This window comes from Lichenostomus cassidix, chromosome 5 (assembly GCF_008360975.1).
Source record: "Lichenostomus cassidix isolate B80296 chromosome 5, HeHo_3.0, whole genome shotgun sequence".
Classification (NCBI taxonomy): Eukaryota; Metazoa; Chordata; class Aves; order Passeriformes; family Meliphagidae; genus Lichenostomus; species Lichenostomus cassidix.
Window position 1 is genome coordinate 24,987,046 of NC_139486.1, and position 20,145 is coordinate 25,007,190.

Here is a 20,145-nt window from a genome sequence, read left to right on the forward strand (position 1 = left end):
GTTCTGCACACCCCCCTCATCTGACAAAACTTTACTAAAGAACATTTTTTCTCACTTTAGGCTTGGGCACTTCATGGGGGTGGTCTACACAAGGAATCACAGAACTTACGTGGGGGGGTTTCCTAAGTGTGTCTACTCCCACACCCAGCTGCTTCTCAAGAAAGGAAGATGTGAAACACACAGTAACACTTGTTTCAGTCACAGAGGAAACTAACTGAACATAATGGTGCTAATAAAAAAACACCAGTAGTGATCTCTCATTTAAAAAGTTACAGGTATTTTATTAATCTAGTATTTCCAGAAGTTACACAAGTGTATAATGGAGCACAAGGAAGATAGATTAATTACTCTAACTCATACCAGGAACTTTGAGCAGAGCAGGATACAGATTTCCTAAGGCTTCACTGACAGTCCCTTTCTGATCACTAGATCACACTGTGCATTGTGTTCCCAGATTCAAAGGTCAGCTGGAGGTAGGACAGACTTTCACCTTCGGTGCTACTGGTAGTTTCCCTCTTGTGAAATGGAAAACCCCTAAACACTGCTGCTGGGAGGCACACCACTCAGTGATTCAGCAAAAGGTGACTCACCTGTATACACGTATGGCGCGAAGAAGTAACCACCAAAATATTTAAATCACATTTTTTATTAATAAATCATGTCCAACATTGCTTAAACATTTGGTTTCACTAACTGCCATTCAAAAGCAAAACTCACCTACAGGTTATCTGCTAATAAGAGCAACAAACTGCTCTATTATTGCTATTTTCACCTGTTTTAGTGCTGCCTCCCACCCAACTGGAGCTGTGGAACTGCAGAGGAAACTGAACACAGACCACAGGTTCAGAGTTGCCATTACTGTACGCTGTCAGGCAGGGCTGAGCATGAGCATTGTCTCCAAAGTTTAGCAAGGAACTGGAGCCACTCAAAAGAGTTGATTGTCCCACTTCACTCTTCACTGGTGTGGCCTCACCTTGAGTCCTGGGTATAGTTTTGGGTGCCATAATATAAAAAAGATATTAAACTATTAGAGCACATCCAAAGGAGGACAACAAATATGGTGAAGGGCCTGGAGGAGAAGCCATATGAGCAGCACAGAGGTCACTTGGTCTGTTCAGCCTGGAGGAGACTGAGGGGAGACCTCATTGCACTTACAACTTCCTTGTGAGAGAAGGAGGGCAGGCACTGATCTCTTCTCTGGGGTGACCAGTGACAGGACCTGAGGGAATGGCCTGAAGTTGTATCAGGGGAGGTTTAGATTGGATATTCAGAAAAGCTTCTTCACCCAGAGGGTGGTTGGGCACTAGAACAGGCTCCCCAGAGAAGCAGTCACAGCACCAAGCCTGACAGAGTTCAAGCAGTATTTTGGGCAACACTGTCAGGGATATGGTGCAATTCTTGAGGTGTCCTGCATGGGGCCAGGAGTTGGGACTTTGATGATCCTTGTGGGTCCCTTCCAACTCAGGACATTCTACGATTCCATGAATGAATTCCCATCACCACCACATTTATTTGACTTAAGAGTTTCACCATTTTTGGTTCCCTTTTTCCGTATTGTAGACCAAGAAAATAAGGTCAAGAAAACCCTGTGTACTTTAGTCCCACACACAGGAGAAAGACAAGATGAGAAGCCAGAGATTTTTCCCACAGGACAGCCAGTGACTCAGGGAAGGCATGTGTGCTGCTTGCAAGAAAGGCTGGACTTTCTCACTGAGCCTGGTAATTTCACCAAACCACATTCAGTACCATTACCACAGCACCAAATACAAATGCTTCTTATATTTTCCACATTATTATTGATGACACAGTATAAATTAGTCTCAAAGTCCTCTTAACTCAAATACAGGGGAAGTATACACATTTCTTGATTTCCCTAGAGATTATCCATCTCTGACTAGCAAAAGAGTTACTACTTAGAAGGGAGAGGAGTGATAGATGAGTAAGTAACAGTCACTAAGATTAATCAGCCTGGTTTACTTTCTGCTCTTCAAACAGCCAAAGCTAACATTTGGGAATTATCCCTTACAACATCAGGGATCTCTGCAATACTGCAGAAACAATATTGTTGGGAATATTTGTATCCTGTGTTACAGTAAGACTATTCAGATTGATGTAACACATCATCATGCAAAACTCTACCTGTGACAGCACTTCACACATCAGTGATGGGAATCACACAACGTTTAACATGTTTTAACCTGTCTGCATTGACTCTGCGCCTGGAATTGACTTATCTTCTCTTGACGCATTCACTAGAAATATGTCTTAACTCCCTATCACAATTCATTAAAATTTGCAGTTCATTTTTAGATGTCAGCTTTTACTCTTGACAGTCAACACTATTAATCAAAGGCAGATTATCGATTGAGCAGGAAAACTAAACCAAAGAAGCAGATTCCCAAGTTGATTTAATATAGATTGAGGATGGTACAGCAGCCTCAGTTTGCTCAGAACAGGCGATGCCTAAATATAGCTCTGCTACTTGTAGATTGAGTTTGTACTCAGAAGCTGAAGATGCTTTTGCAGCCAGGTCCAAACTGACTGGTACCAAGTGTGTACCAAGACACTCGGTGCTCCTGCACAGTCGTTCGTGTTCCCACTGCCCAGAGGACTTGGCTCAGTTGCAACATTGGGTGAATGTAACATCATTACTTTCAGGTCAAAATTGACTGCAACAATACTCCATGGATTATGACCAAGCTAATGAACCATCCTGAATCCTGAGCAGTGGGGAGAATAAAGCAAAGTAACCATAAATATATTCAGGTCAGATACAGAAGCAATAACACAGTTTATATTTTCCTGTATTCGTGGTACCCTGGCTGTCATGCCAGTAATGGGGATATCCTTAATTACAACTTCATTAGATTTCAACTGAAGATGCACTCTGCTCAAGATAATTCCTGAAATAATTGTGAATGTAGAAGTAATATGTTTGTAAATAGTCTCTGACACTACATGCTGCTATATTACAAACTAAGTAAAGTTTCCAATTTCAAACAAACTTGAAGAATTTTTATTCTACTGATGAGCTCAGAGAACAGCACAATACAAATCAAAACTGTGTAAATCAACTTCAGATTTGGTAAGACTATTATGAGTTTCCCCTGTGCAAACAGGGAGGGATAAGTCCCTATCCATCTGTGCTGAGAGCCATATAAGAAAAGAAAGTATTGAAATAGGTATTTTCTACATAATTACAGTAATATCCTGCTCTATCTTATTCCCAAAAGGCACAAGAAGTAATCTGATGGACAGTACAGCAGTATTTCCTAGTAGAATTAAGAGAATCACAGTAGGATGCATGCAGAGAGTGAAGAAATATATAAACAATTTAAACACAGAATTAAAGTGTGTGTATGACATAAAGGATGGGGAGATGGGCAGGGGATCATTAGGTGGAGGAGCCACTAGCTTTTTGGAACCTGGCTTTTTAGAATGGGCTGTCATCTTTAAAAGATCTCAGCCACATTGTCAGACCTTACACCTGACAAACCTTTTAGTGTGAACATTCTTGCTCACACTTGCCGAGTGTCTCTGCTTTTGAATGGTAATATTTTCATCATCATGATCTTTAGACAAAAGAAGTTCAACTACAAATAAAAAAAATAAAAATGGGTAGTGACAATAGTTAACACAGCATGCTATTAAACGAACAATGCCAAGAACTCTGGAAATTATGGCTAAAGAAGATATGCACAGTTGGGGAATTGCTGAATTTTATAGTAGAAGTTGCAAAAGAGAAAACCACAAATTTTTCTGACTCTTACAATTCAAGAAATACACAAACAAATATTCTTCAGCTGTCTAACAGCATTTTTGGAAATTGAATATTTTAAGTTACTTCAGTCCCAGTCTTGTATTTCTTGAGGAAGAAAGTTACATAAAAATGAAAAGGTATGAGGTTTTACTTATTTTTGTATAGGCTTCAGATGTGAAACTTAACCTATGAGAGCCACTGACGGTAAACGGAATAACTGTCCCAGCTGAAGTCACAGCTTCAGGGGTCTGCCATCTTTCACTGGAAATGCAGTCTTTGCAATTACACTGATACTCTTGCTTTTCTACTATTATCGTAGCACTGTATACAAAGACTTAAGGACATAAGGGAGTTCTTACCATTTTTCATTTTAGAAACAATGTAAAAATCTAGCTATCAGAAGTAAACTAGAAACAATGTAGCTATTAGCAGGAACATTTGTGAGCCAAATGGAGCTGTGCCAGTCTTAAGATTTTCATACAGTGGGTCAGAGGTTGTTTAAGTACTGAAAATCAATCCTAAATGTGAGCAGGATCTCTGGGAGGTGGTGGTGGCAGAGGTGATGGGATTTTATAAAATTGAAAGCACAAGCTTGACTGATCTTTTCCATAGATAGGAAATAACTCGGTGCAGGACTGAAAGCGTCTTTGTAAGACTGAAACTGGCAGTTTAAAAGATAGCAACATTTCGTCTCTCACCACTGTCCTATGCAGATGTGTCTGTACGGTGTGACTGACATAGTCTAATGTCAAGTGTTTTCCCCATCTCCAATCTGTGGTTTAAAAAGTCCCAGAAGGTACTTTCGCTCTTTGAGGAAAGGTCCTGCAGCAGCCAAGGAGATCACTGTTACAGCAGGCACAGGCATGATGCTGTTAAGGTACATTAAAGATATGCTTCTGCAGAGACATCCCACATTTTAATAAACTTGATAGTTCCACAAATACTTTACCACAAGGACTATTACTATGCTCACAGGACAACAGGCTTATCATCCACGTAGAATGACGTGATAACCAAGGATACGTCAGTAAACTGACAACTTGCAGCTGAAGAAAACCATTAGACCACAACATGCAGCAAATATTTATAACACAATTTTCACACTGCTTTTCTGCTGTTTCTTGTTAGTACTATATTCCAGTTGCCTGCTACATATTATTACAGAGAGGTTACCTTCCAAACTTTTATACACCTTCAAAAACAATTGTTCCCATAAGAACCTTTGCAGCTCTGAACACATAAAACTATACTAACAAATAGTCCTAAAATGAGTGGTGATTTCTCTGTAAAAGTCAGAAAGAGGAAAATTTTGTTTCATATGAAAGACAAGATATAAAATGTTCTTCCTCAACACTATAAAAATCAGCAGAAGCAAACTAAAGCACAAAGGTCTGAGATGGAGGACCAGCTGTGCAGTCAGAGCCAGACCTAGGCTTTCAGCAAGGCTTTCAGCAAGGAGGAACCAAGGAGAGAATCTGTTTAATATTGCTAAGAGCATAACTGGTATTTACCAGACTGGAGCAAACCTAGGGGACTTCAATATACATCAGTACACCTTGTACTACCAGTACCATGAGGCAGAGGTCCAACTGTCTCAGTTGGATCATGGCTTACCCTGGTAAGTAACTCACTGTTCCTACAAAACCAACAAAAATCTGCTGCAGTATATCACAAATGATGTAAAATGTGGGTCAGCATTATTTATCTTAACACAGTCATTAGTTTTGATTATGCATCATTGCAGACTCATGCCATTTTACTACTAGTAACACTGCCAGCAGTGTCCATGCCTGAAGATCCTAGACAGTGAAACTATGAAAGCTCCCCCATGATAGCTAAAATCCAAAAGATCTAATTTACTTTGATGCTTTGAATGTAAGTTTTTTGGTAGCAGTGTGCAATACTCAACAGCTGGACACTGTGCAGGCCACTGTTTTATGTGAAGTATTTTTCTTTAACTCAGAAGATACAGCAATTTGACAAATAGAGAATATTGTCAGCTCCTACAAATTAATTACAGATGATATTTGGCATTTGTCTAAAGGCTCAACCTCCTGGGAACAACCAGTTTTATGAAAACCTTTGTCTACTTAGCCATTTTTTCCCCTTGTCAAGAGAAACAAGCTTGAGAATATGAAAATATGGCGACCAGAAAGGGCTTGGTCAACAGAAGCCAAATAAGAACCACTCCCAACCCCCACCCCTATTTCATAAAAGGATCTATTTTTTTAAAGCATCTTTTGGCTTGGGGACTCAGAATTACAGTTTCCAGGTATCTACATCAGCCAGCACTTTTGAGGAATTATGTTGCATCTTTCCCTCTTCTGTCCACTTCCATGGAAAATATGCAGATAACCAGTTAACACCACTGGAGCACCCAGGACCAAACAGCAGTGCTCAAGTGCAAGACAGAACTATAATTTCAGAAGTATTTTGTTTATCAAATTTATCAGATAAAAAATGGTTAAAACTGTGGGGTTTTACTGGTTATGTTAACTAGGCTGGTGCACTAAATAGGCTTGTGGAAATGAGTGGGTGGGATGACAAAAAAGAAATCCCTAACCTATAGCATTCAAATTTCTGAAAGCCCATCTGGGAATGCCCATTCAATGGAAAGTTAAGAGATTTCACTCTTTAAGGCATGATATGAAGATACATACACATTAATGAGAAGTGAAAATGTCAAAACCCTCAAATTCTTTAAGACACTTCCTCTATTAAGACCTAGGGCCATTCCACATAAATGGATTTAAACAGCACAGTGCAATGTTTTATAGGGATATCATGTACAAGACTTCTGATGATGAAAGCAGCATAGTGACACTAACATCTGACGAGCCCAGGGTAACTACTCGTAGTAAGGAGCAGGGTAAATCAACATCATTAAGACTGTCTCATTATTAAGCCTCTATGACTACTTCCTTGCAACCCTCTTACTAGTACTTCATTTTATTGATTCAAATGTGTGGCAACTTAGGGCTGTGGTGGAAGAAAACTATCTATCTATCTATCTATCATCTATCTATCTATCTATCTATCTATCTATCTATCTATCTATCATCTATCTATCTAGCTATCTATCTATCGGTACTATAAGTAGTACCCAAGGAATAGGTATTCCACCGTACTTTTCTTAACCTTGCACTGAATGCAAAAGCTCAAACTCCACTGAACCACAGCTCTAACAAACAACTGCATCCTACTTCTACATTTTTTTTTTCAGAGTACAGTGTAAGCACTACGTTATTTACCAAAGTATTACACAATTAGGAAACAAACAAGGAGAGAAGGCATCAGCAAGGTTGATCTTCCCACACTGGTATACCACATAAGTCAGGAACAACTTCTGAACAGCTTCAGAACCTGTGGAACTGAACCAGCTTTCAGCTGCTGTTCACTGTATACAACTTGCTCATCCATGTCAATATGACCCCTTAGAAGCTCAAGGCTCAAAAATTCAAAATATTAGAAGCAGAAGAAATATTACTACCAACTCACTGCTTCCTTTTTGTCAAGCATTAGAAGCAAGCAGGTAAATGGAAAAATGCTGGACAATGATAAGGAAAGACATAAGCATCGCTAATACTTTCTGATTTATCTAAGAGGTAAGTTGGTATCAACAATATGACAGAAGTACAGGTCCAGTCTTGACAGTCACTACAGGAAACACTGTGCAAAGATAGGACAATGCAGCAGCAGGAAATGATAGCAACAATTTGAAAAAAATAGAAGGAGTTAATACTTCATTAAACTACTTGGAAAATAGAGTACATTATGTTTATTTAATTTTGACAACCTCTTTAGCTTCTGACACACTATAACTTTACTGCATATTTCCAGCTAGAACTGTGAAAAGAACTATTCAGATCATTAAAGAACTAAGTGGTGAATGATGAATCAGGAAGAAAGAGCATCACAAGCTAGTACCTTTGGGTGGAAAGAAACAATCAGTAGATACATATAAAGATTAGTAGGAAATAGGTAAAATATTTGAAATAGAGATTCTTATTAAAACAACGTTTTCCTAACAATTATACAGGGCAGTAAGTATAATGCCAGAGATGAAACATTCAATGTTATTTAAAAATGTAATTTTGGGAGACCATATTTAGGAAATAATAATTACAGAATAGAAGATATGAATATTTATTTTATGGAGATGTACAGAAAAAGGAGAACACCAACACAAATGGTGCTTTATAAGGTTGTCTCTTCATCTAATGTTTTTCAATTGCTAGTTTTTAAGATTTTGAATTAGGCATTTTTCTTGGAGGATGGGAGTGAAGATTTCTATTGCAAAACAGTTACTACCAGGGCTACTAATCAGTAAATGCCTATATAAAGTTTTAAATGTTCAGTTCATTCCCTGTCATCTAGAAAAAGACAAAGCAGATCTAAAAGTTGTAAAATCATGTAAGCAACAAGGGATATCAGGTTAAGGAGCAAATAAGGAAAAGAGCTTAGAGGGTATCTGCAAGCGTCAAGGAAAGTTCACTTACTTTACACAGAGAGATAGGAATGACCTTATACATAAGATTGATGTCCACAGCACTAAGCCACGGAGCTGCTACACTAGCAGGTAAGAGGCTCACTGTCAGGCAACCCTACACATCAAGACTCTTTTCTGCAGTTTATTTCAGCTTGGCTCAGGTCCCAAAAATTCCCATGTTTCCTAGAGTTCATTTGATATGACATAGGAGGAACCTGTGCAGATGAGTATTGCCTGTCCTAGGAGTCAGCCTGTGGGGTTTTTTTCCTGAAAACTTGAAGAACAGCAGCAGCAAAGGTAGCCATAGTTATCTCATTATGTTCCTGGTACTGGTGTTCTTATCACATCACTCCTGTTCCTCACATGATACCAGGCAACAAAATTGTTTACAAATCTCAGCATGTACAATAATAGCTTAATAGCATGGTTCTGGTAGCAGCCCTCAGAAAAGTGACAGATATCTGAATGAGATCTCTTTATATTAGTACAAATAAACATATTAGTTTAATCTAATTTGGTCTAATTAAAATTAACACCACAGATAAAAGCATAAGTCTGAATCAGTATGGGGACTATTTTATTTTGACTTTTGCTTTTTTTGCCTTGCCTCCTTTCCCCTCCCTTATTTGGAAGAAGTGCACAAATGTACTCTTAAGCAAAATAAATAAAAAGTAGAATAGGGATAGCCTCTTCCCTTTCATGTCTGTATCTGATGTACAAAATCAATACTGGCAAAAGGTGAGGTTTGCATTAAGAAGTGTTTGATACAGAATGTCACCTGTAATGGGCAGCAGTATTTTGGGTAAGAAGAGCTCTTATCATTTCTCAGAAGTTCAGTTTGAAACAGGAATTCTTGTGAATTGGTTTTAAGCAAGAATACTGCCAGCATGATTGTCATTCCCAGAATGGAATTTTAATTCTGGTGAAATCAGTCTCCTAGATTCAAACAGGAGTTCCTATTTCCATCTTCCAGACAAGAAGAAACAATCAGTTTATTAAGAGATTTAGATTAAAGCTGTGGACAATTGTACTTGATTTTCTATGAGTCTAGAGTAAAAAAATAAAATTACTTTAACTTCAGTTTTCAACTTCATTGCAGGTTATAATAATTTAATAACCTTAATTGAAATATATTTACTTATATAAAAATGTCTCTTCCAATCCCGCTTTACAAGTAGAATGCAACTAGAGAAAAAACAACAAGTGCAGCATAATGGATTGCTGGATCATTAAACACCATGCCAATATGCACAAATCCCTAGGAGTAACACACTGTTCCAAAAAATTAGGCTTTTGTAACTTCATAAACAAATCCAAATGCATTTTAGGCTTTTGTTACGTTGCCTGCATACCTTTTCCACTTCATGTAACACAACTTTCAAGTAAGTTTTCTTTCCTACTTTTACTAGAAGTAGCACATTAAATGTAAAAGCCAAGCGTGAACCCAAAATTGGTTGCTTTTCAAATATATAAATAAATCCAGATGTACATGAATTAACACAATCATTGTCCTGAGGATTATGTTTGCTGCCTTTAAGATGACAGTAAAACCAGCGTTTCCCACATTCAAATTAAATATTTATTCTTATAGAGAATTTGACCTAATCACCTAGATTTTAGCAGGATTTCTCCACAACATACAACAACCTTTTTGCTACAGTTACCAAGTTCACTGGGACATGAATCATCAAGGCATGTTCACTATGCTCTGCTGAATTCCAAGCTTATATTCCTAGTGATTAGAAGAATCTTGTTATGAAAGACATGATGCAAATTCCCTCATTAAAAAAAAGTGTGCTTGGGTGCTCACGTACTTACCCAAAATTTTGATTTGCTATTATCACCAAATATAAAGGTAAAAATTGTAAACACCAGATGGAAACCAACAGAGATCATTAATTTAACCACATGGGTTTTTTAATTTTTATAGCCAGAAACAAAGGCTGCAAATAGTAATGGGAGGCAACACCAGGAAGAATCTCAGAGAAAGCAACAGGGAGAAGTTGTCAAAATGCCTGATAGCCAGATTTCTTTAACTTGATCAATTCCTGCTGCTCTATTCTCACCAGGAAATGCAAAATCAGAGTGGAAACCTCTGAAAGGAAAAATAATTGCTTACAGGCAGCTGATGAGCCATTTAGTCAGGGAATCCTGTCAGCTTCTCCCCACCCCCCATTTCACAATGTTGGGAATTAAAAAGTTTTGAGAAAGTTTCCCCTGTATTCACAAGTAGCTAGCCTGACTTTGTGCTTCCCCTCTAAGAATTCCCATTTACATCCTACTCTCCCATCACAGTGTTGCAGAAGAAGTGAAGGACATTGGAGGACACACTTAGGGGAAAAGCCAGACTTGATGGCTCAAGGTGTGTAGTCAACACGTGTGTTTCCTCAGTGGAAACACCCATGCCAAACCAATTGTAGGAGTACTTCTAGAAACTTCTATAGTATACAAAGCTGACTATATTAAATACCTCCTTATTTCTCTTTTAGCCACAATCAGGAACTGCCAGGTTTCAGAAGAGCTGCAGGGAGAAGAGAACTTGCAGGCCAGTCCTTCCCTCTAGGTTTCACTGGCAACTGAGTCTATCTTCTTCAGCTCTCCTGAGAAGTTTAACAGCCTTGTTGTTCTGTCTCTGGTGACCAAAGTTCTTGAGCTCGAGCTTTTTTATTCTAGGATGGCCCCGATACAGAAGGGGAGGGAGAAGATTTCAGCAGATTGATATTGATCTCTGAGATGTGTCTTCGGAGAAGAACTTAGTTCTTCTGCTGGCATATCCAAGGAACCCCAGAAATTAACTGATGAGATATGGACACAATGCTGAATATTTCAGCCATGCATCTCTAACACTAAAAATAGGTTAGATTTCAAGAGTATTCCTTACTGTTTGAGCTTCTAAGATCACGTTACACAGATGCTGAAGGTGATTTTCAATGAAAACACCAAAAATCTTCATCTTTACGGTTTGTGCAATACTTAGAGGAAATGAAAGTAGAGGTCTAAAGAATGAAACACATGTTGCAAAGATAAAAATCTCTCCAGTCTTGAGCAACAGGCCAAATGTTTTGTTATCATGGAAATGCAAACTTGAACCACCATTAAAAGACAGAGAAAAAAAAAGAGATGGAAAAGGCTGAGAGCAAATGAACAAACATATGTCTGACTGCTTTGCTGAGCGGCAAGACAAGAGTTGGTGGGAGGAAGAATTGATGAACTGTCACAGTATGACAAATAAGACCTCTGTTGGATGTATTGATTCTGAACAGAGAATGACTCATGGATCTACTTCATTCTTGCTTCATTTACAGACAGTAAAGTACTTGAACAAATCACAGATGCTGCCAAAGGAGTCAGAGAAGAAAAAAGTTCTTTTCCACACATGATTTTTTTGAGGTCAAATTTATTAATAACTGCTTGTTTTGTAGGACAGCTCATAGAGTAGAGCTAATGTTTTGTACAATGTATCACTGTCACAATAAATGTACAAATGATACTTTATGCACCTTGCATAAGACAGATTTGAAGACTCATCAAGATTACCACATGAAAACCTGAGCATACCAGTATGAGTATTTGTTAATTATATATTTATGCACAGGAGTTAATTTTTTTGTGTGTTTTATGGCCTCAAAAACTGTTTAGTAACTGGAATGCGAGAGAGAAAGTTTTATTCACTATTTTTCTCAAAAACTACAAGCTCCCATAAGTTTTTTTGTCTCCTTGTTCCATCATAGAGGATTTATAGGCACTTGAGCAGAGATTTCAAAGAAGCAGAATTACATTTCAAAATTGATTTGGGTTATTGTGCCAAGAGAATGGTGGGTCACAGATGCCCTGGTTTTCTCTTTTCTTCTTTTTTTTTAACTTTGCCTTCATTTGAAGAGTTAGGGAGTTTTTTGTCTTATATTTATCTTTATATTTGGAAAATAAGCCTTGCAAATGTGAATAAAGTACATACCAAAGCAATGGCTCTGAGCTGAATTCATGAAGTGTAACTCATCAAGGTTCTTTAATTCTGCGGCCAAAGTTGGGCTTTTTAAAAAAATTAACCGGACCACTCCCCATTTTCCTGCAGACTACTATCCTACATCATATTTTTCTCCCTTATCTTGATGAAACCTTTTTTTCACTACCACCTTTCCTTTCAAGACTGCAACCTCTCTCTACCCACTCTTTTCCCTACTGCTAAAGTAGTCAGGAGTCCAGGAATAACTCCTACAGAATCACTAGAATAAAGAAAATTATAATATTACTTTTAAATTTTGAATCCCCTTGTTAAACATAATTTAAAATCTTTAACATACAGAAAACCAAAAAGCAATAATATGTTTACACACAACTATTATTACCACAAAATTCACTTCGTCCCTTCCCCAGTTCACAGAGCAACCTCCACCCAACAAGCCTGTCGTCCTTTCCCTGGAAGAGACAAGAAACAGATGCAAAACATGAAGTGTCCCCTGCATCTGTCACAGAGCACTGCCACTTACAGCAGTCACAGCCTGGCTTTTTGTGACAGCCTGTGAGAGGCGCAGGAGGGCAAGTGTGGTGGCTTTCCTGGCAGGAGCTGACTGCTGCTTCAGGCTGGAGATGTGGCAGGGGTGGTATTCTGGCTGCTGTCCCCAGATTGGGACAGGAAGGGAGTGGAACAGCAGCTATTGTACAGGCCTAACACAATTTACATGGGAATTACACAAACTCATACAGTCCATTTATAGAAGTGCTGATTAAATTTAGGAGCAAAGACTTTGAACTACCTGCCAAGAGCAAAAACTATTCCTCTGTGCACTGTCAGCCTTGAGTAACTCAATCTGGAACTATTTTACCAATCTTTTAGATGTCTGAGTTTAATACAGAGATTAGAGAGGGTAAAGTTAAGGCAGAGCTGACCCCAACTGCCAAACTGTTTGAAGAAGGGGATTGAGAGTTAGCTTTGATGCAACACACATTTGAAATATATGATCAATTACTTCTAACACCAGATGGGTACAGCTGAAAAAAGGACCTGGCTGCATACTTAATTTACAATATACCAAACTCATTGTAAATTAAAAATAGCAAAATATTCTTCAAATTGTTCACGCAGATCATGCTCTCTCACCCCTCTCTCACCTCGCACTCTGGTCCTCCAAGGGGTAGCTGGAGCAGAGCAAAGTGCCTTCACTCTTTTTCTGCAATCAAAAACAGTTCTCTAGAGCCTAGATATCCTGCTTGCACTGGGATTCCCTCTCGCTTCCAAGAAATACTTCTGTAGAAAATTGCGATAAACAGGAAAATATCCATTTAAGAACTATGTAACAGTTTATTTAGTAGGAGAAATGGACAGTTAAGTGTGTGGAAATTCCCTCTCTTGATCTTTACAAGGTGAAAGGTGAGAGCACTACAGAGTTACAGCAGCAGAGGACAGAGAGTACCAAATGCCATTGTGCTGGGTAAGGATTTGTGTAATTAGATACATCTGGAGGAAAGGATTAACTACACATCATGATACAGCCTGAATCAACTTTTCTTAGTTAAACTGCAAGGATATCTGTGCCTATAAACCACGTGTTTCCAGTACAAACAGTGCCTGACTCATTCAGGCAAATATGCATCAGGTACAGTCTTAAACAGCAGCAGAAGACAGGCTGAATGATGATTTTAGACTTTATGGGAGGTTTTGAGTTTTTTCTATTGTCTGGATTATATAGCCAGAATAATTTCCATTTTATAATATCTTTTAATAAGGAGTCAACTTTAATGTATAATTTAAAATGCCACAGTAAGGAAGAAAAGGGTTGAAAGGAGGTGCTGGCTAATGCTCAGTGTTGCAGCTTTACAGTCACTGTGTGTGCAGTGCCTTCAAATCAAATGATCTCACCATTCCCTAGCCCTCAAAAAATCTTTGTTCACATCCTCATGCTGCCTCATTTTTTTTTCCAGTAATTGATGCAGCCACATGGTGATTTCTACCAGGAAGCAGACCTAGAATAAAACCCACCTGGAAAAAAGGGGGATTGGGGATTATAATTAGTGTCATAAACCAGAGAAACTGCCACAGGATGTTCCAGTAAATCTTCCAAGTCAATAATATGCATGATGATTTGCTAAGTAAGTGCTGGTTATGAGGACTGAAGTTGCCTGGTAAGTCACATATCTAGTTTTCTAGAATGTCAAAACACTTTGGGAATTAAGTGAGTAAAAATCAGTCCTTCAACTTCTGCTTTTTTTCTGTCTCCTCTCCTCCCTCAAGGTACCTGTGCCTTGCCTCACAATCCAGCCCCTCCCCAAGATGCCCAAGGGATGCCTAAATGGAATTACAAATGTTAGGCTGTTTGAAAAAGAGAAGAATAATGCATCAATGTTTACTTATTTTAATCATAGGACTAAGAGTTAGCTAGAGTCTTGGTCTTCAGCAAAACAGCTGCAGTTCTGGAAGCTAAATCACAGTTGACCAGTACTTTTTGTTAAATTTAAATTAAGACCAGAATGCATTTAAGTTACCATGTTTTTGTCACATAAATCTTAGGCCTTCTGTGTTTAACAACACCCTTTATTTTGCCATTCTCTCTAAATCACATATGGGACATGTTTCAAAGAAACTAATAATATGCAAATAGTAACACTTAAGAGTGTGTTAGAAACAGAGCAACAATCTCTTTTCCTCTTTCAACTACACTGCATACTAATTACATACACTAACAAAAGTTTATAAAACAGTATCCTGACTGGGTCTAACAGCTGCAGTAATGAACCCTTGAAAAGAACACAGAGTGACCCATATCTGGAGACTTAAAATTATTTAGCTTCTGGACAAGTAGAATAATTTAGCTTTTGACAGGCCAGAAAGCTTTAACACAGGTCCTCAGAAACACTGCTCATTTACAACCACTCTAGTCAAAGAGAAGAAGTCACAGCATACCTCTCTTCTTCAAAATGGGACTGTCATGCTACCCTAGCCAGCCAGCTCAACTTCAGTAGCCTCACTCTTGGCTTTCTCCATGCTTTGTGCTCTGCCTCCTACTTCTCTTGTGTTATTTCTCCTCTCCATCTTCTCAGCTGAGCACTGTGTTTCCCTATGTAGGTTGAAGGGCTTAATAAGGCAAGCTGTAAATGCCCCATATGTGCCACTCTGCAATTTCGATTTGGCTGTCACAGGCAGGAGGACAGGAGCCTCCAAAAGAGAATATTTTGTGGCAGAGTCAGCCCTCAAAGGACAGACTACAGCATTCAGGGAGGTCAGCATTCACAGATGGGGACTACTTGGCAGCAACATCCATAACCAGAAAAGCAACACACGAACAGATTACTGTGGCCCTCCCTTTCCTCATCTGTAAATAGTTTGGAGACAGAAGAAAGGATTGCTCTGCTTTGTGGGTTTCTTTCTGTTTTTAGAAGTCTTGAAAAAAAGATTCATAAAACAAGAATACATTCTTCTTGTCAGAAATATCCATTCTTCTTGTCTGAAGTATCCAAAATAAGAACAGAGTCCTTTCTTGACATGTTACAACACAGAAGTTCAGAGTCATGAAGAAACAAAACAGGATCCATTAGAATCCAGCATGATCTTGCACTTAAACAATGTTTCCACTTGGAAAAAACTATAAACTTGATGGTTAATACTGCAACTGTGTATTAAGACACCTAGCATTGAAAAAAATTAAAAGTACCTCAGTTAATTGAGAGGATCAATACAGAAAAAAAGTCTTTAGTAGTCCGTGTGTCTAGAACGTTATTTCTTTTGGGAAGTGAAGGAGCTATTTTGTGCTTAGAGTGCAAACATACACTTCCCATGCCAAAATAGGTACTATGCAGCCAGTGAGTATCTACATGTCTTTGGCAGAAATAATGGGCATCTCCATTCTCTCATGTAATGACTCCATACTCCCAAAAACTGGATCCAGAAAACAGGAGCGGTGAAAGAGTGGCTGGTAGAAGCTCCAATGATTAATAACTTTTGTGCATAACAAAATGTAATAATAACAGCAACATAACTCATAGGACAAGTAAATTTTAGCTAGGAGAACCTTCATCTGGAGATAAGCTGGGGTGAACCCAAGTTATTGTTCTGTTGTTTAGGAAGGAAAGGAAGGTCTTCCCAAAAATCCTCTTAATCAGTAAACAGTTGGGATTCAAGAGAGATTTGACCTGTACCTGTATGGAACAATCTAAACGAAAGCTGATTCCTCCAGAGTCCTTCTGGAGCTCTTTGGCATTGTGGATCCCAATGTCTTTCCGTTATAGCACAAGTCAAGGAGAAACTCAAAGGCAATTTATGCTGTTCAGCATGCTAATACCTCCTAGTAAGATTTCTGATCAAAAATCAGGAGTAACTACCTGTCAAAACCAGGTTGGCTCTTAGCTCCATTGCCCCAGTTTCTACAAACCATTCAGACCCCTGTTTAGAGTTCCCACAGTGGGACAGCCATGCACTGAGGAGGGACATTCTTTTTTTCTTCCTCATCTTTGCACAGATCCATCCTTCTAGATCTTAAAATATTGCACCACTATGTTCTGCCTGGAATTCTTCTCAGATAATCAATACTTCCTCCCTGATCCCACGCAAACAACTTGTGAACTTTTTTTTCTATTTTTTACTAAGTAAAGTACCCTCTTTGTGGGACAGTATCTCATGAAACTACACTGCAACTCTCAAACATCTTTCAGCAAGTTTATCTAACCTCCCTAGCTCACTTTTATCTACATATATGAGAGTATATATTACTTCCTAACAATAGCTTTTAAGTAGTTCTTACAACAGAAATGTATTTCTTGTAATTATTACATGTAAAGTTCTTCTTTTATATCAAGCTCATTTATAACTTCCTTTCAATTTCAAGAGTGTGAAAACATAAATTCTGGCTCTGGAATAGATATGTGCGCCTACTTTGCTACTCCTAATTTAAAGTAAATGTTTAATTAACAAAAAACCCCAAATAAACTTAAACCAATTTTTAGTGAAATGCTACAAGGGAGTATCAAGAATTCTCAAACATAGGTATTAACAAAAGAGCAGGATTTTTCTTCTACATATGATCAAGTGGAAAGAAGTGAAACCAGTTTGAGCTGCCCTTTTCAAACAGGATTCAAGTCTCAAGGCAACAGGAAGTGAAATAATGTTTATTTGCATATAGGATGTAGTTTGAACTAAGTAACGGGTTATTTAATGACAACTTTTGCCAGCATAACTATATGAGACTGAATTTTCTACACAGCAGATTTACTCTGTTCCCCTAAATCCCTATTACTATGAAAATTTATATAATCACACAGTGTTCGTGTAATGATATTATTATTGATACCTTAGCTGTAACTATAAACACTGAATGCATGAGGAAATTCAGATATGACATTTTACAGCTAATACAGGCAAATATGTAAGAAGAACCATCTTCCCACTAATAATTTTTGTTTTGTGAAACCTACAAAACTCTCTGAACTTCACTGTAACGTGCTACAAAAGTATTTGCTCATTTTCTCTAGAGGGTAACTAATAATGAGGCACTCACTGTTTTACAATCAGTGTACACAAAACACTTGATGAATATTTAACAAGCACTTACATTTTCACACTGCATCCTTCTGGGTTTTATGTGGGAAACATTGAGTCCATCAATAACAATATCAAACGGAAGTCGATTTTCCACAAATGTTTGAAAGGCCTCAAATTCCTGAAATAAATAAATAAATAAATAAACACCGGGGAATAATATGTTGAGTTTAACAAAAAGAAATTCCATTCAATTTTTATTAAAAAAGGAAACAAAACCCAAATGTATCACTTTTCCTTTGTTGGCTACACTTCACATCATTACTTGCTTATTTCCTGAAACAACCACAGCAAAAAACCACACCCCATCTTTTAGGCCATAAGTGTTACATTGAATACAGCTGATAAAACCATCACAACCAAAAATCACATTACAATTGAAAAGTGAAAAATTGTAGTCATCCAGATTTTCAAAATTACAATCTGAACTGTACACTTCTATAAAGATACATGCCATAGTCATTGTCACACAGCAGCCTCTAAACAAAGCAACTTTACAAACCAATAGACAGTTTCACTACTACTAGCTCTTAACATATCCAAATGTAAAATAAGCATCACACTTAGGTTCTCTGGAAGAATTATGAAATCTCTGCATGCCAGCCAGCACTTAAATAAACATTCCTTTAGAAAGACAGCACTCCATTTGAGAAACATCTGGCTTTGAAGCTACAAGAATGAACTTTCTCCCTAGGTCAGAAATGTAATGTAGTGAATGAGCAAAACAGCAGCATCCATCCAGTTTTTCCATCAGAAGGAAACCACAACTGCTTCAGGTTTGAGAGTCCATAAGAGAAGAACAGACTAAAAAGCTATAATAAAATCTTCAGGAATTTCTCCCTTGATTTTTGAGGAAAGATTCAGTAGTTTTTTTTCAGACACTTGCATAAGATTTCTACTTTTTGCTTCTGACTGTTTTTAATAAGCACAAGAACTCTGCACTATCCTGATGGGCAATGACCTAGTTTCATAAATTACCTATCTAGTAACAAATAAGATTTATTTATCACTGACAGAGCTTTCACAGTCCAGGCTATAAATTAACTTTCACAGGAACTCAAAACAATTAATATTTCATGCCTTCTGCAAAAGATTCAAGATGTACTCTTCTAATCTTGCCTTCTTCTATGTAGCAATATGGCAACATATGTCTAAATAAAAAACAATGCCTCAGCACCTAAAAACATACACAGCATATACATTTCTTCCTTTGAGAAAGAAATGAAAAAAAGAATTTCTTTTTCCAGGAAATACAATGCTGTCAGGCAGTAACAAATGATCACCAACTTCAAATTTAGTCAGAATGCTTATGACAAACTATATTAGGAAAAGAGTTACTTGTATTAAGAGTACAAACCAAGCGAGGTAAGATGCCTCACTCAGCTGCTAAAATTTCAGGAATAATTTCCAGGTGAACAGAGGTGTACCAGTCAAAAGCACAGTGATAAGAATACAGACAACACAAGGCTCAGCCCAGCCCCCTAGGAATCAATCGCCTTTTACGTGATCTTTCATTTCTCTGTGGCTTAAATAAATGTTACTATTGAGAAAGTATAAAAAGCTGGCCAAGGAAATTATCAGCTAAAACAAAAATTGTTGGCATTTGTGAAGTATTTCCCCCACCCCTCTGCCCCAATCTCAATGTATTTTCTACAGATGAATAAAAATTCTTATTGCTATCCAACAGGGATGCCAAGACACAAAAGAAGTGACTAGGAACGGCAGCAGCAGGGATGGTGGATAGAAATAAGTGCAAAACCAAACAACATGGATTCCTGACTTCTGGGCTTGCACCATCCAGGGACCTCCCCATGGTTCAAAATCTGGCAAGTCATTACTGCAACACTGGATGTCCTTCTGAAATGTGGGAGAGATGAAAAGAAGCAAAACACATGCAGCCCAAATGAAGGTAAGATAGAAAATCTCTGAGACAAAGATGAGTGAAAATAGAATAGACAAAAGAAAGTGGAAGCAGGTGAAACACGTGGTAAACACTCCCACAGAGAGTTATTTTCTCAATGCTAGCAAACGGCAGTATTATTTGAAGTAACACAGTTACAGTCAAGCAGACATATCTAAGAAGCAAACTGTACAAGTAATCTTGTCTTTATGGGCTCAGTTCAATACAAAACAAGCACTTTGCAGAGAATTTGTAAAGTGGTATTTTATTTCAAGTGACAGTAGTCAGAGAGCAGTTCCTGATGGGGTGGCTTTCCGTGATGGGCAGAGCAGACTGTTTTGTTCAGGGAATACTACACCGTGAGTTGGGGAAGCAACAGAGGGGTTCAGTGGGTCTGCAACCTCCTCTGCCCACTCTTTGCTTGGATCCCTTTCCTCTCCCAGAAGGGCAGATGGTGCAGGGCTTGCAGA

General features: G+C 38.2%; 1 protein-coding gene across 2 annotated transcripts in view; it reads right to left on the minus strand.

Moving 5' to 3' along the window:
- The window catches only part of PRORP (protein only RNase P catalytic subunit), a 43,614-nt gene that overhangs the window by 5,339 nt on the left and 18,130 nt on the right, over nt 1–20,145 (minus strand). For both annotated transcript variants that reach the window (XM_085061884.1, XM_085061885.1), the window contains exon 5: nt 17,789–17,896. In XM_085061884.1, the coding sequence (XP_084918010.1) occupies nt 17,789–17,896 (108 nt within the window). The remainder of the gene's footprint in view (nt 1–17,788; nt 17,897–20,145) is intronic.